The 20455-nt window shown below is 42.3% G+C and overlaps 1 protein-coding gene across 1 annotated transcript; it reads right to left on the bottom strand.

The window, feature by feature from the left end:
- Positions 1-468: 468 nt before the first annotated feature.
- LOC110488056 (retinoic acid receptor beta) lies at positions 469-16868 on the bottom strand. The gene is made up of 8 exons (XM_036946627.2): positions 16277-16868; positions 11938-12086; positions 9997-10138; positions 7516-7682; positions 5208-5384; positions 2149-2353; positions 1746-1904; positions 469-1359 (listed from the first exon to the last, which is right to left on the bottom strand). Exons 1-8 carry the CDS (start codon positions 16425-16427, stop codon positions 1187-1189), a joined length of 1323 nt encoding a protein of 440 aa, XP_036802522.1. The 5' UTR covers positions 16428-16868; the 3' UTR covers positions 469-1186.
- Between the last annotated feature and the right edge of the window lie 3587 nt (positions 16869-20455).

Genomic DNA, 20455 nt, shown 5'->3' with positions numbered 1-20455 from the left:
AGGAGGTCTTTATTCCAGTGAGATTGCTAAGGCAAACACCGCCATGTTTAGTTTTGCCCAACCTAGGTCGAGGCACAGACATGGTCTCAATGGGAATAGCTGAGCTGACTACACTGACTGTGCTAGTGGCAGACTCCAATAAGCTGGCAGGCTAGCTAACAGCCTGCTGCCTGGCCTGCACCCTATCCTATTGTGGAGCTAGGGAAGTTAGAGCCCTGTCTATTTCGTAGATAAGATGAGAGCACCCCTCCAGCTAGGATGGAGTCCGTCACTCCTCAACAGGCCAGACTTGGTCCACTCTTGAATCTTTCATATTATTGTGTTTATACAGTAGTTTTTCCACTGAGGCAATGAGTGTAATTCTCAACAAAGACCACAGGGGGGCAGTATCAACCTTTGTATGGAGCACTAGATTGTGTAAATATTTTTTTGTTTTTGTTTAAATGAGTCAGACACACCCAGGGTATATATAGTTTCAAGACTTTAATAGACCAATAACTATCTGAAATATGATCATAATCAATATCACAAAAAAAGCACCATGTCGTTCACCATAGAGATACACATAACCATACAACGGTATGTAGAATACATGTTACCATGGTGAGAGTAATAGCACTTAGCCAATCATGCAAGACTTGAAATAATGGAAACGTGAAGCCCCTTACTTTAGAATAGGAAACCTGTTTTAAAATCTCTCGTACATTTGTGACCCACACACACACACCTAGTAATGACCTCTGAAAATGCATTGTCATGCCCTTGCCCCTGTGTCGCACCACAATGGAATGTCTAGTCACAATTCACGCGAATCCCACTCCCGTCCGTATAGAAAGGCTCTGTGTGAGGTTAATACGTTAAGCTACTCTCTAGTACTGCAATGCACTGTATGTATTTAAACCATCTTCTAGACACCTTTATGATACTGACCAACACACAGGTTAGTCCTGTTATATCTCCAGTCACATCCAGTTATGAGTATTCTCTTTTTCTCTCTGTATGTACATCACAACTAAGTACTGCAGCATGATTGTATTTACAATTCCCTTTATATATTCAACTCTGAATACACTGTTTTCACTGGTATTGTTCACGTTTGACCATCCTCATCATTTCCTTTCCGGGACATCCCATTGGAGGTATATATTTTCTTTCTCGTAAGGTTTTCAAGCAAACAGGCCAGTGTCTATGTACTGTGTGGACATGGTGTGTGTGTGTGTGTGGGTGTGATGTTCTTGTCTGCTCTCTGCTCCTCCTCTGACTGCTTCTGCAGGTTCTCCATCTCCTCCAGCATCTCCTGGATAAGAGGAGGCATGGAACCTGGGATCTCCATCTTCAACGTCACCACGCGCTCAGCTCCTGTGTAATTAGAAGGGAAAATGTCAATGACACTTTATAGAGTGTTCGAAGTGTCTCTTAACTATATCGCTTAACCATATCACTCCCATCAGAGGCAGATTTCCTTTCATTTCCCTATTTATCCCACCTCCACCCAGCATGTCTGAAAGGGTTTTTACACTGACTATACTTGTTGCCCACACTGACCTCCACAGGTCACCCGATTTTCTACTTTTCTCTTTACTCTACATCCTTAAATTAGCCTTGGATGTGGTTGGATGTTCACTGGTGTTGTAAAATCACAGTATGCCATAACACCTGGTTATAACAGTCATGAAGCCAAGCCAAGAAGTTTGTAAGTTCAGGCCAAAGTAAGTGTCATGGCCAATAGGGAGTTGACCTCTAACCTTTGGCGCTGATGCTGCGCAGGTCGGTTATCTTCATGAGGACCTTGGGGAACATAAGGGGCATGCTGGGCCGGCGTTTACGGGAGTAGATCTTCAAGGCCTCCAGTAAGGGCTCTTGCAGGACCTCCACCTTAGACGGCTCCTCCAGGTCCTGGCGGTCTGACACAGGAGAAACATTGTCCGTGTGACACCGACACATCATTCATCTGCTAATTCAGCTCATCTATTTTGTTTGTGTGACTACTCTACATGGCCTATATGTATCGATACACAAACACGACAATGCGGTTCATTTATTGGAGTAAATACTAAAAGTACATTCATTCATAAAACAACAAAAAAGATTGTTTTATATGGAACGTGAACTTTCTGCCTGTACTGCAGCTATGGCTAGTTGCAGTACCTCCAGACACCAGGCAGATGGCGCTGAGTAGGCCACTTTCTGTGTCATCCATCTCCAAGGGCAGCAGCTGGCCGGCGAAGGTGAACACCTGGTCTGTGAGCGGGCCAAAGCCAGCGTTGTGGATCTGTGTACGGGTCAAGGTCAGCCCGTCTGAGAAGGTCATAGTGTCCTGGTCAGGAGTGTACCTCGTACAGATCCGCAGAATCTACAGGAGACAGAGGGGACATGAGGGGGAGTACAGAAAGTATAGAAAGGGACAGTATACTCAGTATAGAAAAGGGTAATGGTGAGATGCATGTTCAAGAAGAGGGGGATGGAAATTAAAATACTAAAAGACATGAAAGACAGTTCAGGCAAAGAGAAAAAGAGAGCGAGAGAGAGAGAGGGAAGTATAGGGGTAAAACACATACCTATATGGAGTCTGCATAAGAAAATATAGAGCGAGAGATCAGGTTGAGAGAGATAGAGATAGACATACCAGGTAGAGAAAGATAGAGGGATCAGGTCAAGAGAGATTGAGAAAGAGATAGAAGGATCAAGTCGAGAGAGAGATAGAAAAAGAGAGACAGATCAGGTTGAAAGAGAAATAGAGAAAGAGGGATACGGTAGAGAGATAGAGAAGAGATAAAGGGATCAGGTAGAGAGAGCTAGAGAACGAGAGACAGATCAAGTCGAGAGAGAGAGAGAGAAAGACAGAGGGATCGGGTAGAGAGAGATAGAGAAAGAGATTGACAGATCAGGTCGAGAGAGATAGAGAAAGACAGATCAGGTAGAGAGTGTCATGACGTTGGCCTGGGGGGTAGGTTTATGACAGTCATAAATACCTCTTCCCCCCTTTTTCCTCTCTCTACCCTACTGAGGTTACATTTGCAAAACCCTTGGTTAACATAGAGATTCTGGGAACATCAGAAGGTGAGGGGAAATGAACTATATTCTGGTAATCCGACCAATGGAACATATGCGGTGGTACTTAATGAATATGATGTCAGTTCGGTTGTCATCTGAGACATTCTCATCAATGATCAGATGACATAAACTCTACAGTGGAAAGTCTACACATCAGAGTTATCGGATTCACATGGAATTGTTGTTCAATTTAAATGTTTGAATATGAAATTATTTGTGATGGGATGAAATCTGATGTTAGCTTCTAAAATGAGAGATTTGGGTTTTCATAAGATAGGGCTGCTCAATCAGTGGCCCCGCCCCTGTGAAGGGACATGGGCTAAAAAACTTTTCAAACACGTCCTCCTCTCCCTTCCTATATAAGCCCTTGACGACAATATAACTTCCTGTTCCGAGGATGTAAGACGACGGTCCTATGTCAGAATGGTTCAGATAATAACTACAGAACAAAGCCAACATCAGCGTGAGCTTTGGTTGCAAATGGTATGAACTTTGAACTCTTATTCACTACCGAAGTGATACCTCCTAGCCGTTGAGTTAGCAACAGCAGATGCAACGAGGGTTAGGAAGGAACAGACAGAGTATCCCGTCTATCACCCAACGACATTACTACAATGTATCCAATTGACAACCAGAGACATTCTTCAAAGGACTCGGTTTGGCAACACAACCCTCCATCTACCACCAACCTACCGAAGCGCAGCTCAGAGTAAATATTTATTGCATTTTCCTTTTCCAAATGGGCGGTAATTTAGAATGCATAAAACACTGTATTTACGATAGCACAGCTTTTTCCCTTTGTTCCTCAGTCTTCCCGCTCTTTCACTCAAACCCAGCCACTTTTCTTTTGTGTAACAAGCTGTCATATCTGTTCCGCCCGCTAGGGACGTTTTCCTTTATGACGTAATTTGTAATCAAGTTATGATTTAATTATGTGTATGTGTAATTCTGTGTGATTAGTTAGGTATTTAGTGAATAAATAATGAAACCCAATTTTGTATTGCTGATTCAACTTGTGAGCCAGGGTTCGTGCAGATAACCAAGAATTTACAACTTTCAGATGAGACTGAATTAAGGTGAGGATTAATGTTGACTGCTATTGATGTAAAATATTACTAGGTCTTTAAGAGTTTATTCAGAAGATAACAACTCTATAAATATTATTTTGTGGTGCCCGGCTCTCTAGTTAATTACATTTACATGATTAGCTCAATCAGGTGATATTAATTACGGAGAAATTAATTTATAGAATAGAATGTAATATTACTTAATCCGGCATAGCCAAAGACACGACAAGAGAGATAGAGAAAGAGATAGACAGATCAGGTTGAGAGAGATAGAGAAAGAGATAGACAGATCAGGTCGAGAGAGATAGAGATAGACAGATCAGGTCAAGAGATAGAGATAGGGATCAGGTAGAGAGAGAGATAGAGAGAGGGGGATCAGGTAAAGAGAGAGATAGAAAAAGAGACAGATGAGAAAGAGAGAGGGATCATGTAGCGAGAGAGATAGAGGGATCAGGTAGAGAGAGATAGAGAGAAAGATCAGGGAGAGAGAGATATAGAAAGAGAGAGGGATCAGGTAGAGTGAGATAGAGAAAGAGATAGACAGATCAGGTTGAGAGAGATACAGATAGAGGGATCAGGTAGAGAGAGATAGAGGTCAATCTGCACAGTAATTATCCCTGCACGCCTCATTAGAAACCACCTCAGTAATGTAAAATAAACATGATAACGCTTTGATTTCAGATTAAAGAGTTCCCATCGAGAAAATAAAGCCATGAGTGAATCACCATGGTGCAGCTAGTGAGAATCTACCAACCTTTGATGGTGCACAGAGTTGACAATGAAAACCAGAAGATATGGGGAGATGAAAGAGAATAAAACATGCCTTCAGCGGTAACACTCTGTCTGAACCCACCACCACTGTGTCTGTCTTCAGCATAAACATATGCTGAGACAATGTGACAGCAGATCCATAGTGTCTGCACCAAACAGCACACTGTGGCTGAACCCTTCTAACACCACACAGCCCAGTTGATGAGGTCCGAGATGTGCTTTGGAGATGTGGACGTACACACACATATATATCCCCTCACGCATACAGTATATACACACAAACGTACAGTACACACACACACACACACCGCTCACCAGAATGTCCAGACAGGCCGCTTTGAGGAGGGTGATCTGGTCAGTTATAGTCAGGCCGGTGAAGCCAGGAACCCGTTTGGCAAACTCCACAACCTTGATGATACATTTGGTGGCCAGCTCACTGAACTTATCCCACAGCCCCAGGTCCAACTGGATCCTAGTGTCTGAGCTTGAGTTCTACAGAGAGAGGGAGGGGGGGTAAAGGAGAGATGAGAGATAGAGAATAGAGGGGATAGATAGAGGGAGGGAGAGAGAAGGGGGGCAGAGAGAGGAGGGGAAGGGTAAAGGAGAGATGAGAGATAGAGAATAGGGGGATAGATAGAGGGGGGGAGGGAGAGAGAAGGGGGTGGGCAGAGAGAGAGGGATGGGATGAAGAGAGAAAATCACGAGAAAACAAAAAGAGAATTACTTGACACATTGGAAAGAATTTACAAAAAAAACTGTGCAAACTAGAATGCTATTTGGCCCTAAACAGAGAGTGCACAGTGGCAGAATACCTGACCACTGTGACTGACCAAAAATGAAGGCAATCTTTGACTATGTACGGACTCAGTGAGCATAGCCTTGCTATTGAGAAAGGCAGACCTCGCTCTCAAGAGAAGACAGGCTAAGTGCACACTGCCCACAAAATGAGGTGGAAACTGAGCTGCACTTCCTAACCTCCTGCCCAATGTATGACCATATTAGAGACACATTTTTACCTCAGATTAAACAGACCCACATAGAAATCAAAAACAAATCAAATGTTGATAAACTCCCATATGTGAGGTCAAACGTTTTCTGTAAGTCTTCACAAGGTTTTCACACACTGTTGCTGGTATTTTGGCCCATTCCTCCATGCAGATCTCCTCTAGAGCAGTGATGTTTTGGGGCTGTTGCTGGTCAATACGGACTTTCAACTCCCTCCAAAGATTTTCTATGGGGTTGAGATCTGGAGACTGGCTAAGCCACTCCAGGAACTTGAAATGCTTCTTACGAAGCCACTCCTTCGTTGCCCGGGCGGTGTGTTTGGGATCATTGTCATGCTGAAAGACACGTTTCATCTTCAATGCCCTTGCTGATGGAAGGAGGTTTTCACTCAAAATCTCACGATACATGGCCCCATTCATTCTTTCCTTTACACGGATCAGTCGTCCTGGTCCCTTTGCAGAAAAACAGCCCCAAAGCATGATGTTTCCACCCCCATGCTTCACAGTAGGTATGGTGTTCTTTGGATGCAACTCAGCATTCTTTGTCCTCCAAACACGACAAGTAGTTTTTTAAAAGTTATATTTTGGTTTCATCTGACCATATGACATTCTCCCAATCTTCTTCTGGATCATCCAAATGCTCTCTAGAAAACTTCAGACGGGCCTGGAGTTAAGCAGGGGGACACGTCTGGCACTGCAGGATTTGAGTCCCTGGCGGTGTAATGTGTTACTGATGGTAGGCTTTGTTACTTTGGTCCCAGCTCTCTGCAGGTCAGTCACTAGGTCCCCCCGTGTGGTTCTGGGATTTTTGCTCACCATTCTTGTGATAATTTTGACCCCACGGGGTGAGATCTTGCGTGGAGCCCCAGATTGAGGGAGATTATCAGTGGTCTTGTATGTCTTCCACTTCCTAATAATTGCTCCAACAGTTGATTTCTTCAAACCAAGCTGCTTACCTATTGCAGATTCAGTCTTCCCAGCCTGGTGCAGGTCTACAATTGTGTTTCTGGTGTCCTTTTACAGCTCTTTGGTCTTGGCCATAGTGAAGTTTGGAGTGTGACTGTTGTGGACAGGTGTCTTTTATACTGATAACAAGTTCAAACAGGTGCCATTAATACAGGTAACGAGTGGAGGACAGAGGAGCCTCTTAAAGAAGAAGTTACAGGTCTGTGAGAGCCAGAAATCTTGCTTGTTTGTAGGTGACCAAATACTTATTTTCCAACATAATTTGCAAATAAATTCATTAAAAATCCTACAATGGGATTTTCTGGATTTTTCTTTCTCATTTTGTCTGTCATAGTTGAAGTGTACCTATGATGAAAATTACAGGCCTCTCTCATCTTTTTAAGTGGTAGAACTTGCACAATTGGTGGCTGACTAAATACTTTTTTGCCCCACTGTATATATATATATATATATATAGAGAGAGAGAGAGAGAGAGAGCAATTAGTTCCGAGTATTATCCCAACAATACAACCAGAATGATTAATTTAGATGAATGGACTTTGGTACAGGGATAGTGCTTCTGAGCGTCAACAGAGACAGGCTTAAATGGAACACTATCCATGACGCATGTCATTTGAGTCTATGGTGCCAACCCGGCAGTGGCTGTTACTCACTGTAGTGTATTTGCCCAACTGGCAGAGGGAAGGGAATGTCTCTCTATGAGCCCTACAGATATTATCCACTACACCGCCCAGTTCCGCTGTCAGCTCATATGTCTCGATGATGGTCATCTTGGGAGTCTCATTCTTCTCCTTCTTCTTGCTCCGGTCATTCCTGACAGCTGGGAAGAGAGGATGAAATATGAACGGAGATAACTCCAGAAGAAAATGAAAATGAAATTGAATTGGTTGCAATAGCTAAGTTGGTTGGATCGTGGCGCTTGTAACACAATACCTCTGGTGTGATTTCCCTTGTGGGCAACACCTGCCGAATATATAGTAGGTGTTAACAGCAAAGAGTCTGTTAAATGGCCATATTTTTCTAAACAAGCCGTGCACATTTACCAATGAGTGTGTAAGTCATGTAAAAGAATAATCACGTTGCCTTCCAACTGATCTATAAATCACGTCAACGTACTTCGACCATTGGTTTTGAACACAGGCCACTCGTTTTACTGAGCCGGATCTCAGGGAGAGATACCTCTTTATGCACTTTCTCCTCAGACAGACGCACGCCTCGGACGGATCTGTGCAGTCAATGGATAATCTACTCTAGTCTGCCCTACTTCCTGCAATCACTGTGTAAACCCTTCACTCTGGGCTGCATTCACACACCAATCAGTGAGAGCGGCAGACGATGGAGCAGCAGTAGTAGTAGTAGCCGTTACATACTAGCCACATGGCCACAAGGCTGATACATGTGCTGATAGATTTATGTAATGCTGACATGCTGGGTAGAAGGGATGAATGACATTCAGAATAGCAGGCATCCATCACCATGACACCATCCCCCTACCCACAACAGAGATTGTATCTGGGTCAGTGCTCCTTCTGGGAAATGGTGTTTGAAGTGCTGTCATGTGTTTGGACAGCGGAGGTGGAATTCATTTTCTTGGAAAACGTTCGGACAGCAGACAGGTTTTTTTTAGACAGGTTTTTAGGTACAGTGCCTTCAGAAACGTTTCACACCCTTTGACATTTTCCACATTTTGTTGAGTTAAAACTAACTCTGTGTGCAATAATGGTGTTTAACATGATTTTTTGAATGACTACCTCATCTCTTTACCCAACACATTACAATTATCTGTAAGGTCTCTAAGTCGAGCACTGAATTTCAAGCACAGATTCAACCACAAAGACCAGGGAGGTTTTCCAATACCTTGCAAAGGGCACCTATTGGTAGATGGGTAAAAAAAAAAAAAAAGAAGCAGACATTGAATATCCCTTTGAGCATAGTGAAGTTATTCATTACACTTTGGATGAATCAATACACCCAGTCACTGCAAAGATACAGGCGTCCTTGACGGAGTTGACGGAGAGGAAGGAAAGCGCTCAGGGATTTCACCGTGAGGCTTATGGGGATTTTAAACCAGGTACAGAGTTAAATGGCGCTGCTTGGAGAAAACTGAGGATGGATCAACAACATTGTAGTTACTCCACAATACTAACCTACATGTCGGAGTGAAAAGAAGGAAGCCTGTACAGAATAAAAAATATTTCAAAACAGTCTCTAAGAGCTTTGCAAACGTGGACTGTACAATATTTTCACATTCTTTTTTAAATTCTTCAAGCTCTGTCAAGTTGGATGTTGATCATTGTCAGACAGACATTTTCAAGTCTTGCCATAGATCTTCAAGCCAATTTAAGTCAAATTACCCAGAAAGACTCTGTAATCGCTGCCAAAGGTGATTCTAACATGTATTGACACTGGGTGTTGAATACTTATCTAATCAAAATATACGAGCGTTTTATTTTCCATTAAGTAAAAAAATATATCTATAATTTTTCTTCCACTTCAACATTTCACTGTATTTTGTGTAGATTGTTGACAAAAAGTGACATTTAAAGGTGCACTATGTAGAAATCGATATTCCATTTCCTGGTTGCTAGAACTCTAATAGTTTGCCTAATTTCAGTTTGTGTGACAAAATAAGATAGTATAGTGTAGAGAATCATTGAACCGTCTAAACCGCTGTGAAATATATTTTACATAACCAAAAATATTTTTTGTTCAGCTGTCTGACGCTGGTGTACAAAACCCAAAGTAAAAGACACACAAACAAAACTTAAGAACGGGACGCATAGAAATAGCACACATAGAACAGATCTACCACTTAGAATTGCTTTCAAGTGGAATGATAGATCTAGAACCCATATTTCTAAGTGAATTTGGTCGGCTCGCCCAAAAGTTACATATTGTCACAATCAATTTTAATCCCAATTTGTAACACACCAAAACGTGGAAAAGGTCAAGGGGTGTGAACACTTTCTGAAGGCACTGAGTGCTTTGGGTAAGAGTTTTATGAAAAAGTTTGGGAATGTTGCATAGCAGTGTTTTGCAGTTTTGGCGTATATCACAGAGGAGTTGGACGTTGTTTAGAAATGTTGCTCTTCAGTGGTTGAATGGAGACACTCTGAAATATTATTGACACTTACACTCCTTGGACATGCCCGCGGCGAAGCACCTCTGTAGCCGGCAGTACTGACAGCGGTTCCTGGTGATCTTATTGATGATGCAGTTACTGTCCCGGTGGCACGTGTAAACCATGTTCTTCTGGACACTTCTACGGAAGAAACCCTGGGAGGCACCAACGGAAAGGATAATAATAGGTTTTCAATAGAGAAGACATCTCCCTTGTACTTTCAGCTACCAGCAGTTAACATTCTATAGACGTCTGAAAGGAGCTCGAATGACTTTGGAGGTGGTAGTGTTATTACATCACCCTCTGAATACATATATCCTTCTAAAATGAGGACGTTAAAGGGACACTTCGGGAATTTTGGTATCCACGATTTCATCTGACTCTGGGGATGCAGATAAAGGGCCTCATTGCCAAAATCCCCAAGTACCCCTTTAACATCAACATGTGTTTTCCATATGCAAAGAAGAAAAAAAACGACTTGTAAATTATACCTAATAATACCTAATTATACCTTATACCTAATGAATGACTGTTATCACACAATCACAATGAAATTAGAGGAAGAAAAAAAACACAGGCCAAATGGAACCGGAATCATGTTGTGAAACACATCAATAGTGTAGGGTGTAGCAGGGTAACACCACACGTGTTGTGTCTGACGCCTGTCCATAGTCAGTCGATAGTATTGACTGGTGCTGTGTGATCCCGACACATGAGCTGTTTTATCAGGGCCAAGATTCAGGCCCTTTAGTGATACTCGTGTTTGCTCTGGGTAAACACGGCAGTCAAACAGTCCCTAGGTGGTCTTGAGTCTACTCTTTAGGGTTAAATACAGTAGGTTGAGTAACGTTACATAGTTATATTGTAATTTGGGTTACTTCTGGGTAACCCCAGGCCCCCGTCCCCGCAGGAGGCCTTTTGCCTTTTGGTAGGCCGTCATTGTAAATAAGAATTTGTTCTTAGCTGACTTGCCTAGTTAAATAAAGGTTCAATAAAAATGTAAATACATCTATACGCTTTATTTATTTTACAGTTAAAATATATATATATATTTATTTTTTATCTAAATAGATATGCCAGGTCAGATCGACACGTGTATCAACAGACACCAACTGATATTTCTGAAGTATGCCATTTCCACTTTCGACTTGCTACGGTTGAGAAGACGAACAATCGACAAATCTCTTTCATGCTGCTCCAGGGGCAGGCTTGTGAAGGTGATGAGAGAGATGAGCTCCATGCTCACTTTCTGCACTAAACAGTCAGCGAGACGACTCTGTAACTAACGCCACTTCTCGTCTCTAACACAGATGTGATCTCACACTTAATCTATAATTAGGACCATTGCCTTTCATCTTGCTCTGAAAGACGCTGAGGAGAGAATGTCATCTGTAGTCATGGTCTCCTCCACGCTCTTGGTCTTGTTCACTGTGCTGCCCATCAATTATTTACCTTCTCTTTGTGGAGTATTCTGTTGCCCGAGCGTTCATCGCAAGCGGAGGGCCAATCGGCCTAACTTTCATGAACAATTGTGTTACACCTGCTCACTACAGCTCACTGCCAAGGACCATCAAAGAGTGGTAGAGGGGGGGACATTTAAGAACCCCAGAGAATAGTGGGAATTGTGTGCGTGTGTGTGTGTGTGTGTGTGTGTGTGTGTGTGTGTGTGTGTGTGTGTGTGTGTGTGTGTGTGTGTGTGTGTGTGTGTGTGTGTGTGTGTGTGTGTGTGTGTGTGTGTGTGTGTGTTTGTGTGTGTGTGGTGCTTGTTGCAGTTCCTTCCTTTACATATCCATTATCCATATCACAGGTAATTAGACCTGGGATTGAACTCCAAAGTAGAAATGAACATGGTGAACACGTTGAAACCGCTGATAAAAAAAAAGTGGAATTATGCATCATTTGAGCAGTCAGATGTGTTTCTTGGGATATGTACATGATCAGTCTGGCCCCTTACCTTACAGCCCTCACAAGCACTGACGCCATAGTGGTAGCCTGAAGACTTGTCTTGGCACACGAAGCAGGGTTTGTAGGTGCGAGGAGGGGGCGGAGGTGAGAGAGGACTGGCGAACAGGTCCTCTGAGCTGGAGCTCTGCGTTTCCACAGCTGCTGACACACAGGAGGGATAAAGGGAGAGAGGGAGAGAGGGAGGGAGGAAGGAAGAGAGGGAGAGAGGGATGATGAGGCGCTGGGAAGAAAGACAGGCACTGAGTGTTGGGAGTGAGATGAGGGCTGCCACTGTATAAACTCTGAAATGGCCTCCTTTCCTTATCGTCTTTCTATCATAAGCTGTGTCTGAGTTTTCATCATTTTTCTGTCACTTTAATTCGCAAAATTCTCTAACGTGAAGACAAGGAGGAGAGAAAAGTAATATTCGGACAAAGCTGGGTGAAGGAGAAAATTCCAATTGCAGCTGCTGAAAATGCAGTCATACAACAAATGTATGTAGCTTCATGTTCTTCAAACAGTAATGTGTTGAAGTAAAACAGTATTAAATCCCTAAAAACTGTTGAAATGTCAAACATATTGGATTATGTCTTTGGGCCTCCTCTTTTATTCGAGGACCAATAGTTATTTCTATGGTCAGTAAACATTCTGCAAAGCGACTACGGAACATAGCGTTCAATCTTTCTTTTCTTTTTTTTTACCAAACAGAAAAGTGCTTGGGCATCTTTCATCGGAGAACAAGTACTAATTTTCTATGGCCAGTAAACATTGTACTGAGTGACTCAGCAGTAGAACTATCTCTATGGAAATTGACTCACGAATTTAATGCAGATGAGTTGAAAACATATCTAATGTCAGCCCGTGGTTCCAAGTCCACTTGTGTTCCCAAGGACATGTTGAGGCCTTGTGTTGATCGGCGTATCTGACTGAGATAATGTTCCGCTATTCTTTTAAGATTGCTGTGTCGTCCTTTTCACAGAGAGTGCAAGGGTGAAGAAGAGGCAAGATACAGTCATACTATTCCAATGCCATACTTTGTGGGAAAATGACGACAGCAGACACTCTTAAGACATCTGTTCAGTTTTATAGAGAGCCTCCACTGCCACAGGGCAAGCATCCCCGCTGGCTTCTTATCGCCTCCACTGCCACAGGGCAAGCATCCCCGCTGGCTTCTTATCGCCTCCACTGCCACAGGGCAAGCATCCCCGCTGGCTTCTTATCGCCTCCACTGCCACAGGGCAAGCATCCCCGCTGGCTTCTTATCGCCTCCACTGCCACAGGGCAAGCATCCCCGCTGGCTTCTTATCGCCTCCACTGCCACAGGACAAGCATCCCCGCTGGCTTCTTATCGCCTCCACTGCCACAGGGCAAGCATCCCCACTGGCTTCTTATCGCCTCCACTGCCACAGGGCAAGCATCCCCGCTGGCTTCTTATCGCCTCCACTGCCACAGGGCAAGCATCCCCGCTGGCTTCTTATCGCCTCCACTGCCACAGGGCAAGCATCCCCGCTGGCTTCTTATCGCCTCCACTGCCACAGGGCAAGCATCCCCGCTGGCTTCTTATCGCCTCCACTGCCACAGGGCAAGCATCCCTGCTGGCTTCTTATCGCCTCCACCGTTAAAGCACACAGGGCCAGTGACAGATAACTTAAAAAGCCAAATTGAGGGGACACAAATAGAAAGAGTGCTTATATCCATCCCCTTGAACCCATGACCTCCAGTTGAACCTACCCTCGCCGGGTCAAACAAGAGAACACACCCATTAGCAAGTATTCTCTCCACTGCAAAACAATGGCGGAGGATGCCACAAGATCAACTGACTGAGGATGAAGCAGTGGAATATTAAGCTAGACTCGTTTGGTTTGGAATGGGGAGGGAGGCGCTCACCAATATTTAAGAGAGAAACTGGTAAAGAATAAGGTTTTAAGATGTGTGCCACGATCTGCTTCCACTATGTCAAAGGAAAGTCACTTTCTCTGCACGCTATCATAATACTATCACAATGCTATCACAATACTATCACAATGCTATCACAATACTATCACAATGCTATCACAATACTATCACAATACTATCACAATACTATCACAATGCTATCACAATACTATCACAATGCTATCACAATACTATCACAATGCTATCACAATACTATCACAATGCTATCACAATACTATCACAATGCTGTCACACTCTCAACTGAGGTCTTTTGGGGGACTTTTGGGGCTAGATGCTGAAAGTAAAGGCAATCTGTGGTGAGGAAATGTCTGTGGTTCTGAGTAGGCTACTCAACATGTAAACAGGAACAATAATTATAGTTATTAGGATATCATCACTGGCTCATACAACATTAATGTGCTTATAGAATAGCCTAAGTGATGAATAAGGTAAATATATTATTAGGCTTTGCTTGCAGAGTTTCCCAACAACTACTATGCTGTGAGGGAGACAAGCCAAGCAGTCTGGGTCTCGTCTGACCTCCTGTTGGTGACCGTCCAACGAACCCTCGGTGACCCCCAGTGACCGTCCTGACCACTGACCACATTGGCTGGGCTTCGGTCGACATGCTCCTCCATCTCAAAACACTGAGCGCTGCCAGAGAAGGTCTAATGTTGTAACAGGCTTTGGTGCTGCCTTCGATACGCCTTTGATATCGCATATAATTTATAAGGAACATAATGTCCTGTGAAGCCCTTGAGACTGACTGTCAGAAGCACACTGGTGTTAGGCTAAATGAAAACCTCAGAAGAGACAGCTAGATCAACCATCAGATAGAGGAACCAAAGGTATCTGAATGGAATTTGACTTCCTAATCTGATCTGTAAATATCAACAACAAGTTGAGGAAATGGGCTCCCGAGTGGCGCAGCGGCCTAAGACACTGCTTCTCAGTGCTAGAGGTGTCACTACAGACCCTGGTTCGACTCCAGGCTGTATCACAACTGCCCGTGATTAGGAGTCCCATAGGGTGTGGCAGAATTGGCCCAGCGTCGTACGGGTTTGGCCGGGGTAGGCCGTCATTGTAAATAAGAATTTGTTCTTGACTGACACGCCTAGTTAAACAAATAATAGAATAAAGAGGAACAGTGAGTGTAGTAGGTGACAACAGAGTCAAATAAGAGTGCAGATTTTATGGCCAATTCATTATCAATGGGTTCACAGTAATAATCCATGTATTATTGATTTAGGATAACAAGTAAGTATACTGATTGATTGCACAACGGTGAATTCATTCCATAAACTAGGAGGTAGGCTTACGAATATTAAATAAATGCAATCAACAGTTGCAACAAAGCAAACAATGTGCACAACGGTGAATTCATTCCATAAACTAGGAGGTAGGCTTACGAATATTAAATAAATGCAATCAACAGTTGCAACAAAGCAAACAATGTGCACATGTAAAATAACAACAATATTGACCCTATTCCAAAGCTTTAAAGACACAATCTGTCATTCCCTTTTCAGCCAAATGGCAGCCGTGTCACTTGGTTTGCTATAAAGCTGAGGGATCGGGCTGGAGAAAAGTAACCACAGTCCAATTATCAATGAAGCTATGGATGCAAGGACTAACAGTTATATCAACATTATAGTTTTAAACATATTTTGAAGCTATTTATCGTTTACAAAGGCATTATTTACAAACGTAAAAGTAAAAAAAAGAAACCTTATATTTTGGGTTATAGTGGTGTAATACACCTGTACTAAATGCATTAGGCATTTGTAAGTTATTCTTCAAGATTCAATGGGTATCATTAACTGAAATTACCATAAAAAACAGTAATATTGAAGATTGCGCCTTTAACATAAACTTTCATGTGTAGGCCTACATAAATGCTGTTGTGTGTTATTTTTTAGTTTAAGCTTGATTTTACTGTGCAGGCTTATATATTGAATTTGATGTAAGCCCTATATCTGAAATCATATTATAATTTTAGTTCATTTGAACTAGATATATGACATCAATGACATATTCAGAAAGATATATGAAGAAATGCCTTCGAACTACAGCCTCTGAAAAAAAGATGGTAGCCTGCATGCAACATGACCTAAATAAATATGTTACATTGTCTTTGGATTAAATACGCAATGACACAGGACTGCACAGCGAACAGTTCAGGCTACAATGTACGAACAATTGACGCAAGGAATAGGCTATATTATAAACAGTGCATCAAAGGTGTGAGAAGAAGATACAACTGGATGTATCATGTCAAGTCCCACGTTCAGTATTTCCTGGTGTAACATGATCACAACAAATATTTCGATTTAGTGTAGAGTAAAACAGTTGGCAAGTGAGGGATAATTACTTCCATCCTCAAATAGACCAAATAAAAATAAAGCTTCACCTACATTGCGCGATCCGATGAATTTGCCAATCCGTTTCTGTTAGTCCAGTGAAGCATGCGGTTACAGATGGTTCCTGGAGCATACAAGGACTTGCAGTATAGAAGTCCAGCGTTTCTCCTGGACCAACTGCGAGAAAATCCATATAGTCAAACATGTTTTTTTAATAACATAGGCGTAAGGCCGAGTCCTTATCAAGACGCGTCAGGATCTAATGACATGTAAAAATGGAACCAATGGAATGCAACTGTCCTTAATTCGCACACCCGAGTAGGATTCTGTTTTCCCTCTCAGTCAAGCGTATGATGGACATTTTTGTTAAAAGTTTGTAATTGACCAAAATTATATTTTATTAATTTGAGTCGATGCAAAAAAATATCTACAGCTGTATGCGCGAGAAGATTTCCATCGACGCATTTATCAAAAAAAATGTGCGTCCATCTCGCGCAGGGAGCACAGCAAAATAGCTTGTGAAAACCCGATACAACAGAATAGTAGGCTATTTTACATAACAACGTTTGTTTTGGAGTTCTTAGCTCCCATTTATTGACGAATGGGTTACGCTGTCTCTACACAACCACTTCATACTAGTTATGTCACAGGGACCGATTGAATTACCTAATATATGCTGGTGAACTTTCCATGAACCTTTTTGGCGGCCGCTAACCTTCAAATGACCCAAACACTGTCTGACATCACCAAGTACAAGGATTCCCTCACCAGACGTGATGGACGTCAATATTTTGTGCGCGCTTGGGTAGAATGTTGGGTAGAATGTTAGGTCAGATGGTGGAAGAAATACAGTGTGCGAGCAAGTTGTAGAATTCTGACTTCTTCATTGATTTCACACTTTTTACTGGCAGTAGAAATGGCATGTATTTTATAAGTCTGATACGATAGAACACAATGAAATAGAACAGAACAGAAACGAATCAAATAAAATAGATACTTGGAAAAACATACTTTCTAAATGTAAGCAATCTAGCAACCATCTACATCTGAATAAGTGGAAGTTAGGCTGTCTTTCATATCTGGAAAGTAGGCCTAATATTAATGACCTAGGCCCTACTCTTTTTTCCACAGTAAAGCCAAATGTGTCATCTATACCTAAAAATGGAACTACAATGTAAATCTTGGGTGGGTGAGATAGATAAGCAGTTCAAATATTGAACAGTGTTATAACAAAGACTTCAAAGGCCATTCTCTAAGCTCTCACATCAGCAGAAAATATATGATAAGAAAATGATAGAGCTTTGAGCTAAAGATAGTGATGGAATGAAATAGAAAGGAAAGGTCTGTATAGGTATGTTGATTCTAATTTGAAACATGTAGAATTCCTCTGCTTTAAGTAAAACCTCAAATAACAAGGCATTCTCAGATAAGGAACCTTAAAGCCCCAGTCTGTAAGATTTCCATTCATTTAAACTGAATAATTATACCCCTTGATTTCAAAGGACAGATATGACACGTTAAACAGTTCAATGAGAGTAGCATCACTGCCTTTCCTAACCAAAAAGACTGCACACCTTTGGCAAAACCTTAACATTATTATGCATCTCACAGTGTGTAACTTTAAAGCTGATTTGCGTAGTTGTTTTTAACTTTTTAAATATATTTTCCCTGACAATGCGTGTTTTTTTAATGCAAAAAGGTGGTTAAAGCAAATTTAGAACCTGTAACTGTCAGAAAAGGCCACTTCAACTGTCGCTTTTAAAGGGACGCTCGGAATTCAATAAAATGACAGGAGTCTAAAATTAAACTAATATGGAGGATGTCACAGTATTAGCATTTTGTTATCTAAACTACCATGTCTCTGGAAAATCGATACTCTTTAGCTTCCATTTTTCTTAATCCATGTCTTCTTCCATTTCTCATTCCTGACATAAGGAAGACAAAATCACTGCTAGAGAGCACCATAATTAAATTTAGTGCAGGAGAGATAAAGTAGGCCATCAAGATGGGGGGGGGGAATCTGCTAAATTTCAACATAACAGCACCAACTGCTGCGTACATCAACTGGAAATGAAACCAAAGAAAATAGAAGGAGTGGGGGATTAACTCAGAAATATCAACTGGGAATGTATATAAACCTAATGGGGGGGTTGACTGAGAGAATAAATATTAAAATATTAGAATGAGTTTTTTACACGGTAAATACACTTAATAGTTTCCCTCAATGCCACTGCTAACCCCATTCACGGGACCATAGCTCCAGTGTTAAAGGAAGCTAATTACCCAGTATCTCCCACACTCCAGGGAGGAGGGGTCATTCAGAGGACAGGCATGCAGAGCATTCCTGCAGCCTGCTGGCCCCCATCACCCAGCCCAGGCAGCCTCACTCCCTCTCCCTTTACAGTATCTCTCTTTCTCTCTCTCTCTCTCGAAGTTTAAAGTTTCCCTTTATTTTACCAGGTAAATTGACTGAGAACATATATTTTACAGCAACAACTTGGCTCCCGAGTGTCGCAGTGGTCTAAGGCATTGCATCTCAGTGCAAAAGGCATCACTACAGTCCCTGGTTTGAATCCAGGCTGTATCACCTCCTGCCGTGATTGGGAGTCCCATAGGGCGGCACACAATTGGCCCAGCGTCGTCCAGGTTTGGCCGGGGTAGGCCATCATTGTAAATAATAATTTGTTCTTAACTGACTTGCCTAGTTAAATAAATTATAATTAAAAAATAATAAAATAACCTGGGGAAGAGTTACAGTGGGAGGAGAGGGGATGGAGCCAATTGGAAGCTGGGGATGGTTAGGTGGCAATGTTGGTATGAGGACCAGATTGGGAATTTAGCCAGGACACCAGGGTTAACACCCCTACTCTTACAGTAAGTGCCATGGGATCTTTATTGACAACAGATTCAGGACACCCGTTTTAATGTCCCATCCGAAAGACGGCACCTGCCCTATGGCATTGTATGTGACAATAAAACATCTATTATTGCCTTAGACCTGAAGAAAGAGTGCCCCCTACTGGACCTCCAACACCACTTCCAGCAGCATCTGGTCTCCCATCCAGGGAAAGACTCAGGACCGACCCTGCTTAGCTTCAGAGACCAACAGTGGGATTCAGGGTGGTATGCTGCTGGCATGTACTCCCTCGCTTTCAATCTGTTCATTTCCATCATACATCCCCGTTCACTCTCTTTCTCTGTAAAAATGTTTCAGCGCCACCGAACCACGGACATGGTACAGGACCTGAGCTCTGTCTGTCTGTTGGTCATTCAGTCTACCCGTTGGTCTGCCTGTCTGTTCATCTATTCATCACTTATACATTAAAATGCCATATGTTTCTGTGGCATGTTATCTACCAATGGATGAGCGTAAAAAAACAAATGTAATTTCTTTCTACCAAGATAAGCACTGTCTTCCCACGCATGTGAAATAGCTGTGAAATTTAATCTCAAAGGAGTGCAGTAGTGCAGATTACTAGCAAATCCGCACTGATTAGATAAGGATGCCCTAATATGGGAAGCATCTTTCCATACCTTAACACCATAGTTCGATTGTCACAATGCACCCTCCCCCAGTGCTACTCAGATCCCAGTGAAACATTGATACCACAGTATATTTATTTGTGACGAATCAGTTATTATTGTTGTATAACTATGGTCTTGTATATGACACTGTGACTGTCCTCTTTCTCTTCCCACATTATCCAATATATCTGTTCCAATTACACAAACTCATTACCCACATAAACTACATCATCAATGAACTAGTATAATTGACTAAATATTGTCATGTTATTGCTGTTCAACATCAGACTACATTACACCCATCCAGTGGCGATTTTAGCATGTAAATCTTGGTGGGGCAAACTCAAAAGCCACTACACAACACGACACTGAACAATACATTAATTGCACTATAACGGCGACAAGCGGTGCCCACAAACTGTTAGGGCCTACCAACAGCAGAGCTTTCTCTCCAGCACAATGGAGTGAATCCTTACCACTGCTACACTTGGCTATCAGCGGAGCCTTGTCTGGCAGCGAAACAATTCATTCAGCCTCGTTTACTGCCTTTTTCAAAAACATAGCTGATATGGCTGACTTAAACAAATGTGGTTTCTACTGACAATCGAGATGTACAACCTATGGCATAAGGGAACGATGATGGGATAAGAGGCATTCCGTAATTCTGATTAAGACATTAATGAGCGAGCTAAGACTATAACTGTGTGT

This window comes from Oncorhynchus mykiss, chromosome 2 (assembly GCF_057628025.1).
Source record: "Oncorhynchus mykiss isolate SJ-2025 chromosome 2, ASM5762802v1, whole genome shotgun sequence".
NCBI lineage: Eukaryota > Metazoa > Chordata > Actinopteri > Salmoniformes > Salmonidae > Oncorhynchus > Oncorhynchus mykiss.
The sequence above is the reverse complement of the archived record's forward strand: the minus strand, read 5'-3'. Positions and strand labels throughout refer to the sequence as shown.

What these genes read in the sequence shown, in the direction of transcription:
- LOC110488056 (XM_036946627.2), bottom strand. Translation starts at nt 16,427, where the DNA reads ATGTTTGACTATATGGATTTTCTCGCAGTTGGTCCAGGAGAAACGCTG. An exon ending in AATTCATCGGATCGCGCAAT is followed by an intron (nt 12,087 to 16,276) that starts GTAGGTGAAGCT and finishes GTGTGTCAGCAG; the next exon opens with CTGTGGAAACGCAGAGCTCC. An exon ending in CATCTGCCTGGTGTCTGGAG is followed by an intron (nt 1,905 to 2,148) that starts GTACTGCAACTA and finishes CTCCTGTGTCAG; the next exon opens with ACCGCCAGGACCTGGAGGAG.